Genomic DNA, 20,337 nt, shown 5'->3' with positions numbered 1-20,337 from the left:
GGACAACTCAACGCGGAGCAACGCCTGAAAGCCGAGGCTCACATGGGGAGAAAATCAGTGTCATTAGAGGGCCAAGAGGAGGAGCCCCCACTCCTCAGAAACCTCGTAGCTGCCCTTGAAAATAACAAATGTAGGCGTTATAAAAAAGCCATCAGATATTAATTAGGTTTAACTTCAGTTCGGAGAAGGTTACATTTTTAGAAGTTATCACGGGAGAAACGCTCCATCTCGATGTGATGTGGGAGTAACCCCCTGGTGCAGCGAGGGGGGGGGGGGGGTTTGGGGGATAAAACCCCCCCTCAGAGCTCAGAGAAATTTTTAAGTTAAATATATTTTACTTAATTGCATTAATATTACTTGTAGAATAGTGTAAGGTTTAATAAAATATCCCTCAGAAGGCCGTAAAACTCACCATTTTGAACCGTTTATCTTCAAGTTTTTATTGGAGGAGGGCCCCTGCACCTCCCGCTTACCCTGGCAGGTATGCAATACCCCCAGGCTCCCCAGAATTAGTTACACCTGAAACACACATAGCTGCGTCCCTGCCCAGGTGAATAAGTGCTTAGTCATGTGAGTCAATTATATGGATGTCAAAGGCATCAATGTAATTGTTGGAACGATGTGGCCATCAAATACATTGATGATTGAGCATGGGAATTAGAGGCTCCTAAATGATGTTAATAAACCCATAAGTATTAGTATAAATACCCCTATGGCACATACGTAATGAGTATGAAAAATATATCCAATCCCTCTGGAATTTGAAACCCAATGATGGTGGCTAGAGTGTTGGCTTCCCACACAGTGAGAAGCCAACACTCTAGCCACCACAATAACCCAGCCCCCCTGCAAAATTCCTGTTATGCATTGGGGGAGGGTCATGACTTTCTCCCCTGAGTCCAGAAAATATAAACCCTGAAACTTTGGTAGATAGTTCCAAGTAAATAAGTTCAGGGGGAGGAAGTGGTATTAAACCTCAACACCTTTTGGGTAAGCAAATGCTAATGCATAGCTTGGAATCAGATTGGAATCCAGAAGACTCAATCGAGACATTGGCTTCCACCAGAATCCCACTTGGAAACCAACAATTAGAAAACTGGGAGAAGAGAAATAATAGACTGGCAGGAAAATTGACCAATTAGAGCCCACCTGACTTAGATCATATCAATATAAAGTCATAACTATATAAAAAAAGAATGGCTGTATTCAAGACTTTAGTTCATGATTATCTATTGTGTCATTGCTTTTATACTGTTAATGACTACCTAAACCATCAGCAATGATTGTATATGTCCTGCTAGTATTGATATGTTTTTTAAATTATGTATTAACGCGCCTTATATACTTGCAGCTTGGACTCAAATGGGTAAAAGGAGTTATTGTTGGGTAAATAGAGTAATTATTATTATTAAACCAAAGAATTTTCTAGCAGCTCTATCATCCCAATGATGATGGCATACTACGCCCTCAAAACATCAGAAGACATCAACCCTTGGACATAGTGAGATACCCAAGAACTATTTCTAATACATATCAATTTGCCATGAGAGCCCAAGATCCTTTGCATGGATTAACTGAGTGGGTTTGGGAGAACCGGACAATTCACTGCAGAGACCAACAAATGCCAGTCAACCGGAAACCCCAAGCAAAAATACAAACTCTCTCCACTGACCTTCTGGTAGTTGATAGAATCCTTACAAGGGGCCAGGGTTTAGATTCCACTAAAACGTAAAGCATTTGGAGAGGCAGGCAAAGAGCTGAGATTTGCACCATCAGGGAAAAGCAGCATGGGGAGAAATCCAGCATCAGAATCGGCATTTTCTTAAGTTTGATCCTTTCACAAATCTCTCCAGCAGGGATTGGGGCAGAATGTGAAATTTTCGGATCACAGCTGTGGCTAAGAGGCTACCACTTCTAAAAAGAGGCTACCACTTCTGAAACCACTAGTGGTTTCAGAAGTGGTAGCCTCTTTTTTTGCAACTGACATTAACTTTTTTGATGACACCATCAGAGGAGCCTTTCCAACCAATTTGAATGATGACAACTTGCCCACCTTTGCCTCTTAGGATTCTTACTCTTTTCCCTGGCAGCCAGTGCGACGTGAGCAACTAGGAGCAAGTTCCCTTGAGTAGACAACGAGATTCACCCAATTTCTCTCAAGTAATTTAATATAATTTATGGGCAATATGAAATGAGTTTCTGTCTTGGAAATCAATCCCAATTGCATTTTGGTTGTTTTCAGTCCAAACCACCTTGTTTGTCAAAATGGTGTGCGTCACACCCATTCCCCTATCAAACTACATATGTATCTATATTTCCAAGATTTCTTCATCGGTACCACTTCAACATTGAATTGCAGAGAAGAATTAACCCTTTTCCATTCAGATGCAGAGAACTTGGTTATCAAAACAAAGTCCCAGCAGAATTAGGGGAGGTGTTTGCAGGCTCGGGAGTCTGGCTGCCACGAGACTCCAAAATAGGTAACCATGTTACAGGTGGTTAAAAATCTCACTATGTTATAAAGCTCCTCATCAAGCATTCAAGATTGTTTTTAAGTGGGCAATGGTCTATAATTCCAACATTGACTCTTATATCTTTGACACTGTTGGAATCAATATTCTAATTATAAGGCATTCACACAGCATGTCAACAGTAGGGTAGTTTCCTTCATCAAAGAAAACGAAAGGCATTGATTGCAATTCGTTACCCACCATTAGTGTATTCATATAATTAATATACAAGTTATTTGGTTTTAGAAATCCCAGTTTAGACGAATGGCAGTGGTCAATTTCAACCACATATGAAGAAGTCCAGATTGGCGCCCATGTGATGCCACTCCACGTGACGTCACAGGGACCTAGATTCTATACGAGTAGATAGGAGTTTTACATCGTCTGAGATTACCAATGCATGCATGAGGTGCAGAGCTCAGGGACACATCTCTTATAATCACCCATTAAAACTGCCTATGGTCGGAAAGTTTTCTTCGTTTGATAGGGTATTAATAACCCTTATTTAAGCCAAGCGCTACCTGCTAGCAGGGTACTCTGCTGTCTGCTAGCAGCCTGCATCGTATCAGCGTTTATAGCCTCGTACCAAGGTGGCCTCACACGGCAACAATGGGAACCAGAATGATGTCACACCGGGTTTTCCCAGCATTCATACTTAGCCGTTGCGTTTTCGCTCGCTTGAAAATTTTCACTTTTCATTTAACACTTTCAATGCTGACCATGTAAAACTCAAAATCGACCCCCGGTGCGGCTGTCGTTTTTTAATGCAAAACGCATAGATGGGTGCCAAAAGAGCTGGGAAAAATAATGAAAAAATTTTCTTGGCCCTAATTTGTTAGCTATGAATTTTTTTATTTATGATGTGATATCACGTCACCCGCACAGCGGGATATTAACGTAATGCGGGTTGCATACGGTCGGCTTTTTCCCCGCTCCACCGTTTTCTTTCAATTTTTTTTCTGCGCTATGTATCCCAAAAAATACGAGGAAAATGAATTTGTTATGTTCTACTGGTATCGCCATTGGTATTTTGCCACTGTCATAGGGAAATTTTTGGCTTAGATGGATGTAATGCAAGTTATAAGCACAAGGAATCGCCGTGAACTGCTGTTTGATTGTGATGGTAATTCTATGCAAGATATTTCCGCGTATTCCTTGTACTAGTAATCCTAAGTATCGGGGTAGGGTTCAATCATATTGAATAATTTCTACATTTTCTTCTGAAGCCACAATTCTCGTCACAAATTCCTTCACTCGTTTCATGTTTTCAGCTCCAATTCCTTTCTTCCCATACGACCACCCGTAAGCATCAGATATTTAACAACAATGGTTTTCACATGCCATTATGTATTCCCTTTACTGCAGGTAAAAATCTATTGTTGAGATGGGTGGCACTCCGCTTTCGAGATTATTTTCCGACGGTGTATTAGGGTGATTCTTGACGTGCACCACTCCTGCCGGCTGTTCTAAGGTTGAAGGGGGTACGGAGATGAAGCGAGGGGTGAGAGTAAGATTTAGTCCGTCCACTTGTAAGAACTAGGAATAACGTTTTTGGAAGTGCCATTGGCACATCAAAAAGATGGGGAAAGATTTTGCTGATACGTCTCCTTTTTGGGTCATTGGGGTATAGACTCCATTGCCAAAATAAAAATGGATGTGGAAACAGAAATAATCAACCCATAACTTCCTCATTACCATCTTCTGAACTCAAGCCAATAACATATTTTTGCAATATGATGTTACCGAGTTAGAAATCAATGCATAAAAACTGGAACTAATAGTATTTGCAAGCAAACATCTTACAATTAGTCTTCATTTAGGCCACGTATCGCGGTTCTTACTACGAATATTCTGCGGAAACCTGAAAATGATGTAAATTTTTACCGCAATAATATTTTTTCATTTGGTGAATAATAATATCAATTCGAGTAAACCATTCAATAATACGTATTGCTAGGAATAGATTTGCAGCATCTATGCCCCTTATTACTTACCCGATTACCGAAAGCAACGATGGCATTTTCTTTCTTATTACGCGAGGGAAAGACTAATTCCATCGTGCTTGGAAATCTCTAGTTACTTCTTATTTATCTAAGAGCCGTAGTCTATTGAAAAAAGGAATCACATGGCATGAAAAAAGTATTATATTTACCCAAAACAAATTCATTACAATTGAAATGATGACCATTTTCAAATTATATCTTATATACAACTAAGTACAGTCATGTATGTTTTACCAATGTAGGAAATACCTCTCTCACAAATTTTATAGCAATATATTTAACCTATAATACTATTGCAATATATGATACAAAAATATATAATACTATTTATGCCTTCTCATGAAAGAAAGAAAAAAGCTCGGGACAGAGTAGAGGAGACCTAGCAACCAATGTAGATATCTGCGGTCTTTTTCCTACGCCCAAGAATGCTTGCACCGCAATAGTGCAATACTTGCACCATCGATTCTTCTATCTGCCACCTTCCTCTTGGATGAGTTCAGGGAAGTGAGATTGAGATATTGATGGTAAAGGTGGTTTGGGATAAGGAATGTAGGATGGAAGATAAAGGATCTAATGACAGAAAGACGGAATTTATAAAGGGAAATCTTTCCGGCGGGTTCACGATAAATGGAAAAGCGTGCATAGCTTTCGGGAAGGAATTATTAGGGAATCAATGGAGGAGTGTAATGAATCTAAAAGGGACAGATTTTTTTAGAGGAAATACTCAGGCTCTGAATCGTTTGGGCCGGTATTCGCTGAAAAGTAGGGCTTGAAGAATGCTAAAGAATCCATCACGACTCATGTATATCCGAAAGCAAAGCAGGTTAAACAAGATAGCAATGCTCCATAAGTCGGATATATTGGTTATAGGAATACTTACCTTGTGAAATATTAGGCCTATGAAGGTAAAACTCTTCATAGGTCAATTGTTTCCAATTCCTAACCTATTCTTACGGAGATTATAAGAAAGTATGTCTGTATACGAAAGAGGGTGTCTGGAAAAAGGAAACGCAAAAAACACTTGGGTCGTTGGAAGGGGGTGGAGAGGTGAGAGCTGGGTCTTCGATGGAAGTGATATTTTGAGGGGTCACTGAACTATGGGTCCACCGCAAAGGACGTTCGGATGGAGAAGGACTGACGGTATTGTTGGAGGGTTCAGGGAAAGAATGGGACAAAGGGGATGGGCCAGTGATTGACATAAAGGGATCTAGCGTAGAAGGAGGCAACGGAGTACCTGACTGTGAGGGTTCAACCTCCTCCCCACCCTCCTCCTCCCTAATTTCTAGCTCTGAGTCTTCAGAGAATGCCTGATCCCGCTCTCTTCCAGGAGCTCCCACTATTCCTTCTTCGTGTACATTCGTCTAGAGAAGGCAGAGAGCTAAGAAGGAAATGTTTGTGTCCATGCGGAGGTTTCCTCCCTCGACGTCGATGGCTGCAGGTCCTGATGGAAGGTCGAAGACTGCTGATCATCTGCAAAAGCTGATGAATAGAGAATTTCACCTCTTTCTGGTGGCATCGACTACCGGCCAGCATGAAAAATTTTCTGTTTTACTCCTCGCTTCTGTACCATCTGCAATAAATGCATTGTATTTTTTTGTAAAAATTCCGACAAATAATAGGATCAAAATACACACTCTCGGTGAAATAGGCCAAAGCTGAAATGCTACAAACAGCTTTACTAATGTAAAAATATGTTTAGGAACTTAATATTCACAATGGCGTGAGAGCACCCATAAGCCATTGATTTCAAAGTTATCGAGAAAATAAAAGCATTTTTATAAAGCAACTCCTAAGCACTTCATCACAAATCCATGGGATAATGTGCAAACAGTTATTTGCAATTATGATAAGAATGTTTATAGGTGCATGATATACGTATATCAACAATAAAGGTTATAAAAAACTTACACTTTTTCCGTAAATAACTTTCTTCACTCTCGTAATATTGCCGCTTGTGGATCCCCTCCCTGCTTAGGAGCTGCACTGACAAACAAAAGAAGGGTACAAAAGCTAGAGATATGTTACGTTGCATAAATAAAATATAATGGCATTTTCAAATTTACATTAAAGTTTAACTAATCACAATACTTCATGTATTAATTGAATAAAACTTATTAACATCAGACAACAAAGGTTCGAAAAATACTAGGCTCGCTAGAAGAAAAAAAAGAAGGATGGAAAAAAATATCTATATTCTCGCTAAACATTATTAAAACAGAATAGAAAATTAATAAACACACATAATTAAGTTCCAGATAGTAAATAGTTATGATTTGTAAAATAAAACTCAAATAAATATTGTCATATTCACGCATTAATAGAAATAAATAAAAATAATAGCATAAAATACAGGGGGAAAATGAATGGAAATTGGCTTACCTTAAGATAAAAGAAAAAATTTCTCCCGATCCTCCCAGGAAAGATTGCTTGAAACGGCGTTCACAAATGCGCTGCTTGATCCCTGCTGAGCAACTTAGGGGGGCAAAATGTCATAATAGAACTGAACCGAGCTCTTACGGAGGGCCGGAACCCTCGGGGTACACATGACGTGATATCACGTCATCAGCACCAGGGGATAGCGCATCATGATGTGATATCACGTCATGCCGCACTCAAGGTGTTAATCCCAAAAAGTAGATTCCTCATTAAAATATCTAAAAGTATGAAATACGTACTCCAGGAGTAATAATCTTTCGATTTAGGCAATAAAAAAATAATAGGAAACCACCCAATTCGTTCCTATCCGAGAGGGAAAGATAAGAAGTCTCTGTGGCATTAGAATTATGGAAATCCCATCAATTGCAGTTAAGGCCTGCTATTAGCCAAGAGCTGATATTATTGAACTAACAAAATTCACTAACTCTTGGTTAACTATGTGGTATTCCATTATTTCCTGGATATAGACAGTTACTTATACCACTTATTTTATAAGAGCGCGACCCGGGTTTCAATGAGTAATCATCATCATCAGGCGCTAATTATAATTTGTTTATCTTGTTGTTAATCTTGTTGTTACCTAGTTACTTGATGAATTTTAAAACCGACGCCAGAATAGGTGAAAAGGATGGGTAGAGGTATTCATTTATAAGGGTACTATCTTGATTTTCAATAATTTTTAAAATTTCTAACTGTTCCCTAGAATCCAGTTCTCGGCGGTCATTGCAAATATTTAAAATATTCATTTTAAAATCGCTTCTGTGGCAGTTACATATTAAGTGCTTAGCAAAATTACTCTTTTCATCTTTATTATGTTTGTAAGCACTTAAATGTTCTTTTTTCCTAATTTCAAAACTTCTTCCTGTCTGTCCCACGTATACACCATTGCAATCGCTGCATTTCAAAGAATATACTCCACATCTATCCAATCGGTCTATATGGTCCTTGCATTTAACGATCAGTCTCCTTAAGGTGGAATAAGGTTTAAAAGCCAAGCGGAATTTGTCCTTGGGTAAATGATGAGCCATTTTCAGAGAAAGTGCATCGAGGTACGTCACTGTGCACCACTGCTTCTTTTTATCCTCGTCCGCCGAAAACATTTGGTCGATAGCCAATCTTCTCTGTTTTTTTAAAATCAGTTTATCTTTTAAATTTTGAGAATAACCGTTGGCAGAAGCAATTTGTTTAATGGTGATGATTTCTTTCTTTAAGTCTTCTTTGGAAAGTGGTATGCTTAACAGGCGATGAATCATGGAATGAAAAGCCATAAGTTTGTGTGAGTAATGGTGTCTTGAACTTGCTGGGATGACATGATCGGTATAACAGGGTTTCCAAAAAATGGAGAAGGAACGCCGGCATTTATCGAGTTTGATTGTAAGATCCAGATAATTTAAGCAATGGTTGGAGTCTCTTTCACAGGTAAATGAAATTGTAGGATGGATGTCATTCAAAAAACTCAAGAACATATCCAGTTGCCGATCAGTTCCATTCCAAAGCACAATAATATCGTCAACGTACCGGTACCAGTATACCACAGACTTTAGTAGGCTATGCCCTGAGCTAAAAATTTTCCTTTCTAAACTATCAACAAAAACATCTGACAGCAACGGAGAAAGTGGTGAGCCCATAGCGAGGCCACTACTTTGTTTGTAAAATTTACCATCGAACTTGAAATAATTTTGTGCCACACATATTTTGAGAAGGGTGGATAATTCGTCCTTCATTTTCTTTGCAATATTGGCTGCCCCCAGGAGATCTATTGCTAGGCCGGTTGCTTCCTCTGGTGGCACACAAGTGAAAAGGTTGACGATATCAAAAGATATTAGTCTTGAGTTCTTCGGAGGTATGATGTCTTTAATTTTGTCCACAAGATCAAGCGAATTTTTGATACCACGCTTAGACATAAATGCAGAGTGCTGCGAGATCAGTTGAGTCAAGGTATGGGCAAGTTTGTGCGCTGGAGCGCTTATACTCGACACCACTGGTCTGATTGGTGCATCCGGTTTGTGAATTTTAATGAGCCCATAAAGCCTAGGAGGAATAGGGTTTTTAGATAACAAAAAATGCTTATCTTTGGGTTGGAAAAGTTCTTTTGAGCTTCCCAAAGATAAGCATTTTTTGTTATCTAAATACGCGCCTCGGTATGTCCGCTAGTACATGACGGCAGGGGTAGGGGTAGAGCGAGATCCCTGGTGAAAACAAGAAGTGGGATGAAGCCGAGGATCAGGTGGGCGTGCCGCTGACGATTAACGCCACATTGCCTCAATCATATTAAAAATTTAATTGCAAGAAAGGAACATTTCAAATAATAAACTATTTTTGGCCTTCTTGGTCCATCTCATAACCAATCACTGCGACGGCAAAATCAGCTGTTTGAGGCATAACACGCACATTTCTCTCGTAAATACGTGTACTTGAAATGGCATTTGATGGATAAGAATTTTTTAGCAAGGCGGCGTGTTCCTTTAGGATATTTGAAAGAGATATAATCCGAATCAACAATATGACCTAAGTGTTTCGATAAAGTAATAATATTCCTGTAATCAGCTAAAATCTTTTTTGAATCCATTAATGAATGTCATAATTAGCAAAAATCCATCGTTTCCTGGGACATAGGCAACCCGGACAAACATTCCCACATTGATCGTTTTCCCGCATTCGTCGTTTTTTTCATCCATCCCCCTGAAAAACGATAAATCGAGGTTCCACTGTAAATAGTTACCCACTATCCATTAAATTAACATAATTAACACAGCGATTCTAAGAAGAAAAAAAGACTGATTTAAAATCTGAAAGTTCCTAAGTTCTTTATTCACAGACTAGATGGCAATGAAATGGTTAAAAAAGTGAAAAATTTACACACATGCACCCAACTAGTACATCAGTACAAATAGTTCAGTACACTTTCAAACAGTTTGACCAAAACATAACAGCACAGAGGAAAACTTTTCAAGAACATGTCAGAAATAAATAATTTCAGTTAATTGATGAGTGATCAGTGAACAAAGATGTCAAAAGTAATGTACAATGAGAGATAACTCAGAAAAGAAATGCGAAAACTGCAATGACACATTGTTTTTTCCACGGACCGGTGACTGATCAAATAATTATTAAACCTGAATCACTGATCCAATATTAATTCAAAGATTCAAATTCCAGTGGGTCAATTACGTAAATATCTATGGTGCCAAATCCATTGTAGAAATAACATTTGCATCAAATACAGTGATAATTGACCGTAAGAATACTACAGCCTCAATTGGCGATTGATGCTTATGGCACCGGTAAAATTTATGTAATGACCCACAACTCTCACAATTAAGTAGAATATATCTACTTGTTTTCCATGGATATACTCCCTCTTGTAGATATGATATCTGATGCAAAACGGGGATTTAGCATTGCCATTTCTCAAGAGCGTGCTTATTCATCAAAGTATATTCTATCTATTGAACATGGTACAGCAAATTCCCTATTATCTGAATTATTCATGAAGGAGTGTAAAGATATAATATCCAATGCATAATGGGAACTTTGCATTGCTATATAATATACCCCAAGAGGGAAAATATCCATGCCAGCCAAAAATATTCAAAGGGGTTTTTGAGAGTGCCAATAATCAAGTTACAGTAAATTACTGACTATCCACAAGCTAATTATCCATGCTTGAGCTTATCCCTCCATCTAAGTTTTCCAAGATATTTATAAAAAAATATAATGAGACACACAAAGACAGCTAAGAGAGTTTTCTAGAGTAGTGGGATTGTGAGTACAATGACATTATCACCGCTAAAAAGATCCACAGTCGTGTGAAGAAAGGTGTCTATGAGTCTTAGAAGCATTCTAAAATATGTAACTGAAAGAGCATAATGCATTGTTTGATTGATGTAAAAAATGGCCACTATAAAAAGTGACAGTTAGCATTATTCATCTTTTCTGATTACTCATGCCACCTTCCACCATTTTTAGTCCAGATAATCAGCAGTTTACTGTAACATGATAGTGGGCCAAAGATCAAGTTCAGTTGATTTTTAGTTCACATGGAAATGGAGGATAGTGATCTCACAGGGCACTTACAAATGACCTCCAAACAGAGTAAATATCTAGTGGTCATTACTGTTACAAAATATGAGCATGAAAAAGCGCACTGCATAGTAGCTTTATGCATCAGTTTTTTAACAAATAGATGAATTTACTGCAATGGGATTATTCCTAACTGTCAGCTTCATCGTAGGTAGTTAAATAAGTTTTTAAGATTCCTATCCTTGACTTACAAGTGGACTCAAAGTCAATTTAACTTGATCATTGGTGCTTCTGAAAACCCACCACTGACATTATCACTGTTGTTAGCATTTTAATTAATTACTTAGCTTTTCCAGATTGTGTCATGGAACATTTCTTTTTAAATAGTGACCCTCTCCTGTCACTAGCCAATGGACATCAAAGAAATACATGTTTCATATTTTGCAAATCTACCAACACTGATACATAACTTCAAGAATTATTCATGTCCTGCATGAGATATTCAAAATTTGTCAAAAAGTGTTCGATAAAACATTGCAAGTTGATGCATCAAATTAATAACAATTTGTGGTTTTTAGATGGAAAATACTTGTGAAACAATGCACAAGAATCACACTAAATATCAAGTAACCTTGCTATAAGGCACCATTTTACCTTACACACATTTTTGTTGCCAAAACTTAGGTAAACCCACGATTCAATAATAAAACTCTTCATCACTCTAAAGATAAAGGTTTCAAGAATAAAGGTCTTCATAGGAATGTTACTTAATGAATACTAAAGTTTGCTCAATGGTGGCAAGTGCATTAACCACCTCATCGCAAACACAGTGATGGGAGATAGATGTAATTAGATAGAACGGTGCTCTAGTACCTATCAACAAATATACTATCAGTATTGAAAACATCAATGGCAAACAATTTATAATGACATCTATCCATATGTATATGGTGAGAAATGAAGAAAAACTTTAACAAATAAAAAAATATACAGTTCATATTATGTAGATTTAAATAAAAAACATTTCGTTCTGTTACATATAACAAGTCATATTTACTCAGTATAACAAATTCTAGGGGAACATTTTTATACAAAAACTTTACAAAATTCATCCAATGATAAGTTAGGCCAATTTCATGTGATATGAAGCAAGACCATTCTTAGGAATCACTTGTATTGAGCCTATGATTCCTTCCTCAGATGAATTAATTGCACAACCTACTTATGAAAGGCTCATGGAATCTGAAGAAAACTGTGACTCAGTTACTTCTGTTACGAAAGCATTGCTACCTTTCCTTCCTTATCCTGTGTCCATAAAAATTTACAATATCTAGCCGGCTTTGGTCAAGCAGCTAACACCTACACTGATAAATGAAACAAATTAAGCATACAAGTGTTCAGAAGGACAATATATTATCCAATGTCCAATTGACCCGGATACCTTTGATTAGATATTGCATGTGAAATCCTGGAAGTGCCATAAAAATTTAAGGACAGAGAATGCAATCACCATAATTGGATAGTCATACAACCAATATTCTTGCATGAATTGAAGACTTTTTTCCAGCACTCTTTCCGATTCATCTGGAGTGAATTACTTGATAGGGCCCACAACATGACATATCATTCGCTGTATGCATACAACCGAATGCATCAAAGCCTTCACATTCAACTTTTTCATCCATATCCTGATGCCAATTTCCACTCCAAAACTAATGTCCTGTGACCGCAATACGATGGTGCCCTTTCTCAACATCCAAGGCAACAGAAACTCTGTCGCCACCAACACCTCAACCGTATTTTACAACAGTACATTCAGCAGTAGGACGACAAAAAAAATGGATGCCAGAATGAATTTCTGCAGGTGACTTCATAATTTCAGTATGGATGAAAGACTGGACAAGAAAGTCACTATAAAATGCAAAAGCCACCTTACCTGAGCATCCATCAGCTCTCACCAAGGAGTTCACAATATCCTTAGAGAGCAGTTGTCACCCTTGAGACATAAATAACAATGCCATCTCTAAGAGGACTCAAAACTTAAGCTGTGCTCGAGCCAATGGAAGCTCCGCCAATCATTCCAAAGAGGAGTCGACTGTTTCTCTTCCGTATGTCCCCGGGCTCTCTTTCGTCAACAGCCGTGGGGACAGGAGAGTCATACCCGGAAGCATGCGAAATGACCCCATCAGTCAATTTGTGCAAATCTCTTACAAGTCTTTTAAAATTGTCAGAGAGAACTTTCTGATATTCATATCTGTCAGATGATACAATGCCAGCATTCAGTTTCAGAGCAGCACTGCAAACCTTCAAGAATTCCCTGGAAATAAAATAAAAAATATGCTGTACATAGGTTATACTAAAAGGGTCTTTCCACACCAAATCAAGCACAAACAAGGGGTTTTGCCAACCACCGACTTGGATTTTGACGAAACTTGGCACATGCCATTCTCTCAATGAAGTATGAAACAAAACGACATGATTTCACCTTGCTTGAGTAGTTATTCAATTAAGGCCTCTAAATTTTAGGAGCCTTATCAATTGTGGCATTTTTTAGTGTACCCTCCCCCCGAGAAATTCCTCTGAACTTATCCGCAGAACTTCTCCCGCTAAGGACTTTTTGCACTAAGGTTTTTTGTGCAAAGGATTTTCGTGCAAAGGCCCTTCGTCTCAAAGGCTCGGAGACTCTAAGTCTCGGAACTCTTGTCTCCGAAGCTCTGCCCTCCAAAATCTGCCAACCGAACCAGCCATACCTGGAGATCAAGACTGATATAGGTTGTACGGCAGAGGAATACTTACTCCTTGGCAATCAAGGGGAAATGGGTGCTGGGCACAAGTATGCAGTTTGGAGTGAGAAGTACTACCATTGTCCTATCACAATGCTCTCTCCCTCCAACACCTCACCCTACTATGTCTTTTCCCTCCATGAACTCCAATGAATTGCATCTATCAGCCATCACCCGACTTAGTTATGTCTCCAACCCAGAAGATTGAGGGGAAAATTCCGGCCTGTATGCGGTTCCCCCTCCTACCCCGGCTGGGATGACGGATGTTTTGCAGTGGTGCCAGTCGATAGGGGCGCCTAAGGTGCAGATTCGCAGCTGATTGAACATCGCCCTATTACCCCTCCACTCCTTAGCAAAATCCCTCCCCTCCACCCTGACACGTTTCGGAGTATGCAAGCGCTCTCTTTTGCTCGGGTGCTCGTGGTGGACGGATGGCGTGGCTGACATGGGTGATTTTAGCAAAATTATACAGCTTGTACTTAGTTTGGTAATGATTCCTATGGGATCATTAGTTATCATCATTGTTTTCTGTAGTAATTCTGATTTTGAATATGTACTTCTACTTCTAATAGATATTGATTGAAAATAACTCGTACATTTTTTTGACAATTGTTTCTTGAGAGCTGATTTCTTGTTTGTGGAGTCTTTCCCTGAACCAGCTTGTGACCTACGATTGGAGTTCCCTATGTCTGGGGCTTACGTGCACAATCTCCAAGATTTAACGATGTAACACCACACAATTCTTCCCTATTTCAAAAGGATCAAGACAAATTCGGTGATAGCAATCAGAGAGCAGGTTACTGCCTGCTCCAATTGTTGAAACTTGCTGCTGTTCAACTAGTGTAAATGATATTCATGCTACTAACCTCATATGTAATTATTTACTACATATATTTATTGTTGTTCTACCATACAATTCTTTCAAATATTCCGTATTTTGTCAAATAACTGTTTTTCACCACACTGCATTGTCCTCTACTAATGATACATTATGAAAATAAAGAAAAAATAGATGCTACAAATTGCTTTAAACTGTAATTCAAATTGCTATAAATTAAAATGAAAGTGCTATTTACATGTATCTCTATATGCAATCAAAGTGAAATTCTTGGCATACCAAATACAAAGGAAAATGACACTCTGTCATATTTTCAATGGACAAAGGAGAAACTTAATCTAAAAGGAGTACTTAGAACAACTACATATTGACATCCCGTCACACTTTTCCCAAATGTGATTAACCACTCACTTACACAAAAGCTTCCCGCAGCTGATCCAGCTTGTCCTCGGGGAAAGAGCTGCCTTCACACCTTGATGGATCCAGGAAAGCTTTGGCGTATGCAAGAGGGCCAGCATTAACTTGCACGCATACACTTCCCTGCCAAGCAAATTTAGGCATTGAGAAAATTAGATGCTACATAATGGTCAAATCCATCAGAGATAAAACAATGATTATGAGATGTTCTCCAGGCAAATGAATGAAGTTTCTAGGGTTTCTCAAAAGATCATGTCATCTATGGCCAACATTTTGAAAGTCCACCATCCTTTCATCCTCAAGAGTGCTGAGTCCCAACCCACTTTTCTTCCCGCATGCATGCCATATTGTCGTGTACCAAAGAATTTGTGACTGGGAGTCATAGAACTCAGATTCAGGGTCTTATACCCATGGGGTTAGTTCACAGGAAGAATACACTCAAAGCCTAATGTAAAGTAATTTGATAACAAAATATGTACCAAAAGGCTTACATTCCTGACGGTTTCAAAGGCAGATAATGATACAGATGGAACCATGTGCATGGGGCAAGACCAACAACAATTTCCTACCCAGGGCTCTGTTGGACACCGGCACCCCAAGCCCTCGTCACTAATGAACACCGCCCATGGACATTCCAAGTGGGCCTTTAAAATTTTGACCATGGAAGACATGAAGGCAGGTTAATCAATTGAAGCCTGAAGAGTATTAGATGGCATATTTTGCTTGTCATGTTCTGTTTCACATGCCACAAGACTATAGAGTCAGCTGGTGGGGTAGCATATAGGTGTAAAAAGTTTTTATCCATTAAAAAAAAATTCCAAGATTTTCTAGAAAAGTTGCAGCGGAAACAAAGGGGTTGACCAATTGGGAGTTGGCCTTAAGCTGGAAGATGGTGAATACACTGGATTAAAAAGTGGCATTCAATGCCCTGTGGATGAAGGGCAATTTCCCCTTTGAAACATTGGCCATGAAAGAATTGACCCACAGAGAAATCCTTCTTTACCCGACAATATGATTACTGAAGGAACTATGTAATAGGACAGAATAAGGATGACACATGGAAAAAATAGCAACAAATCACTGGAGAGAAGTGGGGAAAGATTCAAGCACCGTACGAGACCCTGCAAAGCCTCAGGGCCTATAGGTCACCAACTGTCTACTAAGGTTTCGCGTGTATCTCTACAACAGGGTTTAGGCTATCAATTTCTCACCACTGAAAGCTAGAAAAGTAGGCAATCAATAGAAAATCACATAAAAATGGGTCTCTTTACATTTCAAACTCTATTGCAGTCACCAACAAAAATGAAAAAAGCGAATGAGCCCATTCTAAGGGAAACTCTCCTTGACACCACTGCAGTGGTGTCAAGGAGACTGCAGCAGACTGCAGCTGCCCCCCCCCCCCCCTAAAAGCAAAAATCATAAAAGTCTTTAAGCAAAATCAGTACTGAATTCAAACAAAAGCATTCAACAAATTTTCTTTAAAACCACGAAAAATGATATGCATAAGGATAAGATATGTAACTAAAATAAATCTATTTTTTCATGGAAATAATCTCAAAAGCTAATGTCACAACTTGGTTTGCCCTTCCCTAGACCATGGCTTGCCCACCCCTAGTTATGATCCTGGATATGCCCTTGGAAACCACTGGTAAGTGGATATGGTAACGGGAACCTAGGGCTAGAGGATACACTCTTGGGGCCATAAATCAGGGACTTATACATCCTGACCTGAGGAGGGGGAGAGGAGAGAGGAAGAAAGGAGGCACCACCGTGATAATGAGTAAGCTCACCAATGCCATTCTCCATGGTAAGGATAGGACTGGAAAGTGAAAAATCCAGACACCGTCATTAAGGCGACACAGGCTACCATAAGTGAAACTGAATTTACTGTTCTTAGAGAAATAGGAGAATATGTTCCAAGTGAAGGATAATCCTAAGATATTTCTCCAGACGTTTATTTATTTTTTATTTAACACCAAAAACAGCACTAAGGCCTATACACTGGGTTAAATAATAAATTATGTATATATCAAAAAACAAGTATGAAATTTTAAGTTTCTGTATCGTGGGTTGTATGGGCTGGAGTGTAAAGTGATAGGTCAGAGCAGTGAGTACTTGCCTGCAGGCGCAGCTGCAACTTCTTGGCATCGATGGGCGACGAGGAGACAACTTCCTGCAATTCCGCCACTCTCATCCTCATCTCATCGAGGGCAACCTCAATGGGACTCAGCCTCTCCTCCCTCCTCTCCACGACTAGGATGCGCTTCTTCATGTACGGGAATGAATACTCCACTGGAAAAAGAAACAAGTGCATGCATACACCATGCTAGGGACTCCCTGCCTATAAAACTGGATTCCATTTTTTCATCAGGCTGAGAGCAATGATCAGAGACTTGGTTTGATACTTGGGTTAGTAATAATAATGCTTTATTTGCCATGATAGATCGCATCAATAGAAAAACATAACCGATATATGGCACGTCAAAAAGAAATTTAGATACATATTGCATGGATTTAAAAAATAAATATTAAAAACACAGACAACTTTACATAAGTGGCATGAAGTGTACATGGAAATGGAAATACTTTAAGACTCGAGAGAGTCATCACTCATAAATTCATTTACAGAGTAATACATTTTTTCCGGTAAAAAGTCTTTAAGTTTTACCTTGAGGAGACTGGCACTTTGCATATTTTTCAATTTCTTAGGTAATTTATTGTAAATTCTGATTCCCATTTCATTTGGGCCACATTTCAACCTTTGGGCTTGGAGGGAGATTTAATTTGATGGAAAGTAATGATTTTTATAATTCGTTTTTGCAATTTGAAAATTTCACCCAGGCTTTCACCCCGGTTAAGCCATGGATACCACTAAAAAATTTACGTACATGCAAGAGTGGGCCAATGAAAACACACAGCACTTTGAATGAGTAAACACAACATTAGTCTGGGACATATCCTCCATTTTGATGCAAGAAGCATTTCATCTAACCAGCAGCCTTACTCCTTCGACCTATCACAAGTGATCACAGAGGTAGAAAATGATAAAATTAAAGTCAATACTTTGTGGAAATTCCGAAAATTAAACACTGTACATGAAACAACTTCGTATTTTCCACTCAGCTTTACATGTATCCCAATTTCTTTCAATGACTAAGTATTATTTTTATGGGGGAGCCTACAATTTAGAGTTGGCTCTTCCTTGAAAATGACACCTACTCACGGAAATTTTTCAGAGTACATATAGAGAGGGCTGTGTAGAGAGTACAGAGCTTATTCATCAACAGTAAACTCCCAATTGTCTTGATGGGGAGAGAGAGGCAGCACGAATACATCGCATCGCAAAGCACGGACAATCCAAACTTTCACTTTAATTTCTCATAACGTTCATAATTTGCATAAGTCAAACAATATATTACTATTTATGTACAAAGTAAAGTATTTTCGATTGCTTCAAGGACTCATTGAGTTCTTTCTTCATTCAACTGTGGATCTTTTTACTGGCAATTTTTTCACTGTACTTATATGCTCCACAAACTCCAGCAAACTATGTACACAGGTGAGCATTTGGCTGTGACTCATGTGATCTCTAATCCCTTCATCTCTGCTTCCACTCACCCCCCACCCAACTGCCTCCACTTCCAGTACTCCCTAACCATCCTGTTTGACCTTGACTAGTACACAATTTCCTTATCCATCATAGGTTGGAAGCCATGAATGTGAAAATATTTCCAGTTCCCTTTGGCTGTTTTCAGCCACATGAGACCACAGCACTGATTGGACATTTGCGATTTGAAATACGCATTTAAAGTGCTTATATATCATTTTCTTAATTTACGATTGGTATTCCATTGAGGACATCTCCTAAAATTAATCAAGAGTTTTTTTCTGCCACTCATCGTCTGCAGAAATACTAGAGCAGGCATCCAATTGAACTTGAAACATTCCTTGTAAGCAGGTAAAGAAAGTAATTACATTTTATGATGATAATTATAATGGAAAAAATAAGCCTTGAATATCCTTACATTAAGGTACAATAATCCTAGTGTTTCTGTGACTGATTTAATATTTCATTTAGATTGCGGAAAACATTGAGGGAGCATAAAACTCATGCAAGGATAATCCGCAACATAGACAATCCATACATGGATAATTGGTAGTTCACTGTAATTTGATTATTGGCACTTTCAAAAATGCACTTTGAATACTCCCTCTTGATGCATGTTATATGCCAATGCAAAATTCCGATTGTGCATTGAATATCATATCTTTACACTCCTACACAGATAATCCACGCACAGATAATAGGGAATATACTGTAATCAATACATAGAATGCACTTTGATGGATAAGCATGCTCTTGAGAAATGGCTATGTTAAATCCTTGCAGGGTTCCCACTCTAACTGCATTATTAAGTTCACGGTTTTTTCCAGGTTTTCACGATCTAAATGTCATCAAAGTCACGGTTCATAGATAAGGCATTTTAGGCAGAAATGCTGATTACATAGCAATCATCGGCCTCACGTTAACTAAAAATGTAACAAACGCAACAGATGACTTGAATGCAAAAGCGGAAATGAAATTGCTATCTCTAATTACTTCACCTATCGTTAGCAAAATTCATGTCCGGCTAAAGGGTGTGAGTGGGAAAATGGAGAGAGCAGGGAAGTGAAGAAGTGCCTGATTTTTTGCCAGGGTTAACGTCTTCCAATCGCAGGCTTAAGGTCAATGTGCAGTCATGGCATACACGGATCAATTAATAGCTGCGCTTCGAATACACGTGTGCAGGTAAATGCGTGGACAGTGTCCGCACACGTGACTCAGCCTTGAAACATGATCGAAATATCGATTTTTCTTATAATCTGTCTATCGTAGTTTTACAATCAAGTTTGAGAGATCTCTAAGGTTTTATGACGAAATTCACGGCTATTTCCAGGTTTTTTTCACGGTAGATAAAATTCACGGCTTATACACGGTTTTAAGGTTTTCACGGTCGAGTGGGAACCCTGCCTTGTTTCGCATCTATAGGATTGGATATCCATCAAGAGGAGTGGAAATTAAGTATATTCCATGCATATGTCATCACTTGCACTAGCACGCACCATGCTCCACCTTCATTCATGCTCCTTCCATGGCATGCAAGTTGGTTTACTCACTCGTCAAGATAGTTCTCTTCTTCCACTGCAGGTGTAGTTCTTCCGAGTGGGTGCCTCCCCCACCTTCAACAAAGGGCGTCTCAAAGACAAAGTGGCGGATGTCGTGGTGGCGATCGAACGAGGTGACGCGAGCCATCCACGGCGGCCCTCCCCCCCCCTCCCCCTCCCCA

At 39.0% G+C, this 20,337-nt stretch overlaps 1 protein-coding gene across 1 annotated transcript in view; it reads right to left on the bottom strand.

Annotated features, from left to right (window-relative positions):
• Positions 1-9,730: 9,730 nt before the first annotated feature.
• The window catches only part of LOC124168527 (dedicator of cytokinesis protein 9), a 141,147-nt gene continuing 130,540 nt past the window's right edge, over positions 9,731-20,337 (bottom strand). The window contains exons 34-37 of the mRNA XM_046546855.1: positions 20,168-20,314; positions 17,130-17,302; positions 15,009-15,133; positions 9,731-13,289 (exon numbers count right to left, since the gene is read on the bottom strand). Coding sequence (XP_046402811.1) covers positions 13,013-13,289; positions 15,009-15,133; positions 17,130-17,302; positions 20,168-20,314 — 722 coding nt within the window. The 3' untranslated portion in view covers positions 9,731-13,012. The remainder of the gene's footprint in view (positions 13,290-15,008; positions 15,134-17,129; positions 17,303-20,167; positions 20,315-20,337) is intronic.

Source organism: Ischnura elegans, chromosome 11, assembly GCF_921293095.1.
Source record: "Ischnura elegans chromosome 11, ioIscEleg1.1, whole genome shotgun sequence".
NCBI lineage: Eukaryota > Metazoa > Arthropoda > Insecta > Odonata > Coenagrionidae > Ischnura > Ischnura elegans.
Note: the sequence above shows the minus strand (reverse complement) of the source record. Positions and strands in the feature narration are given on the sequence as shown.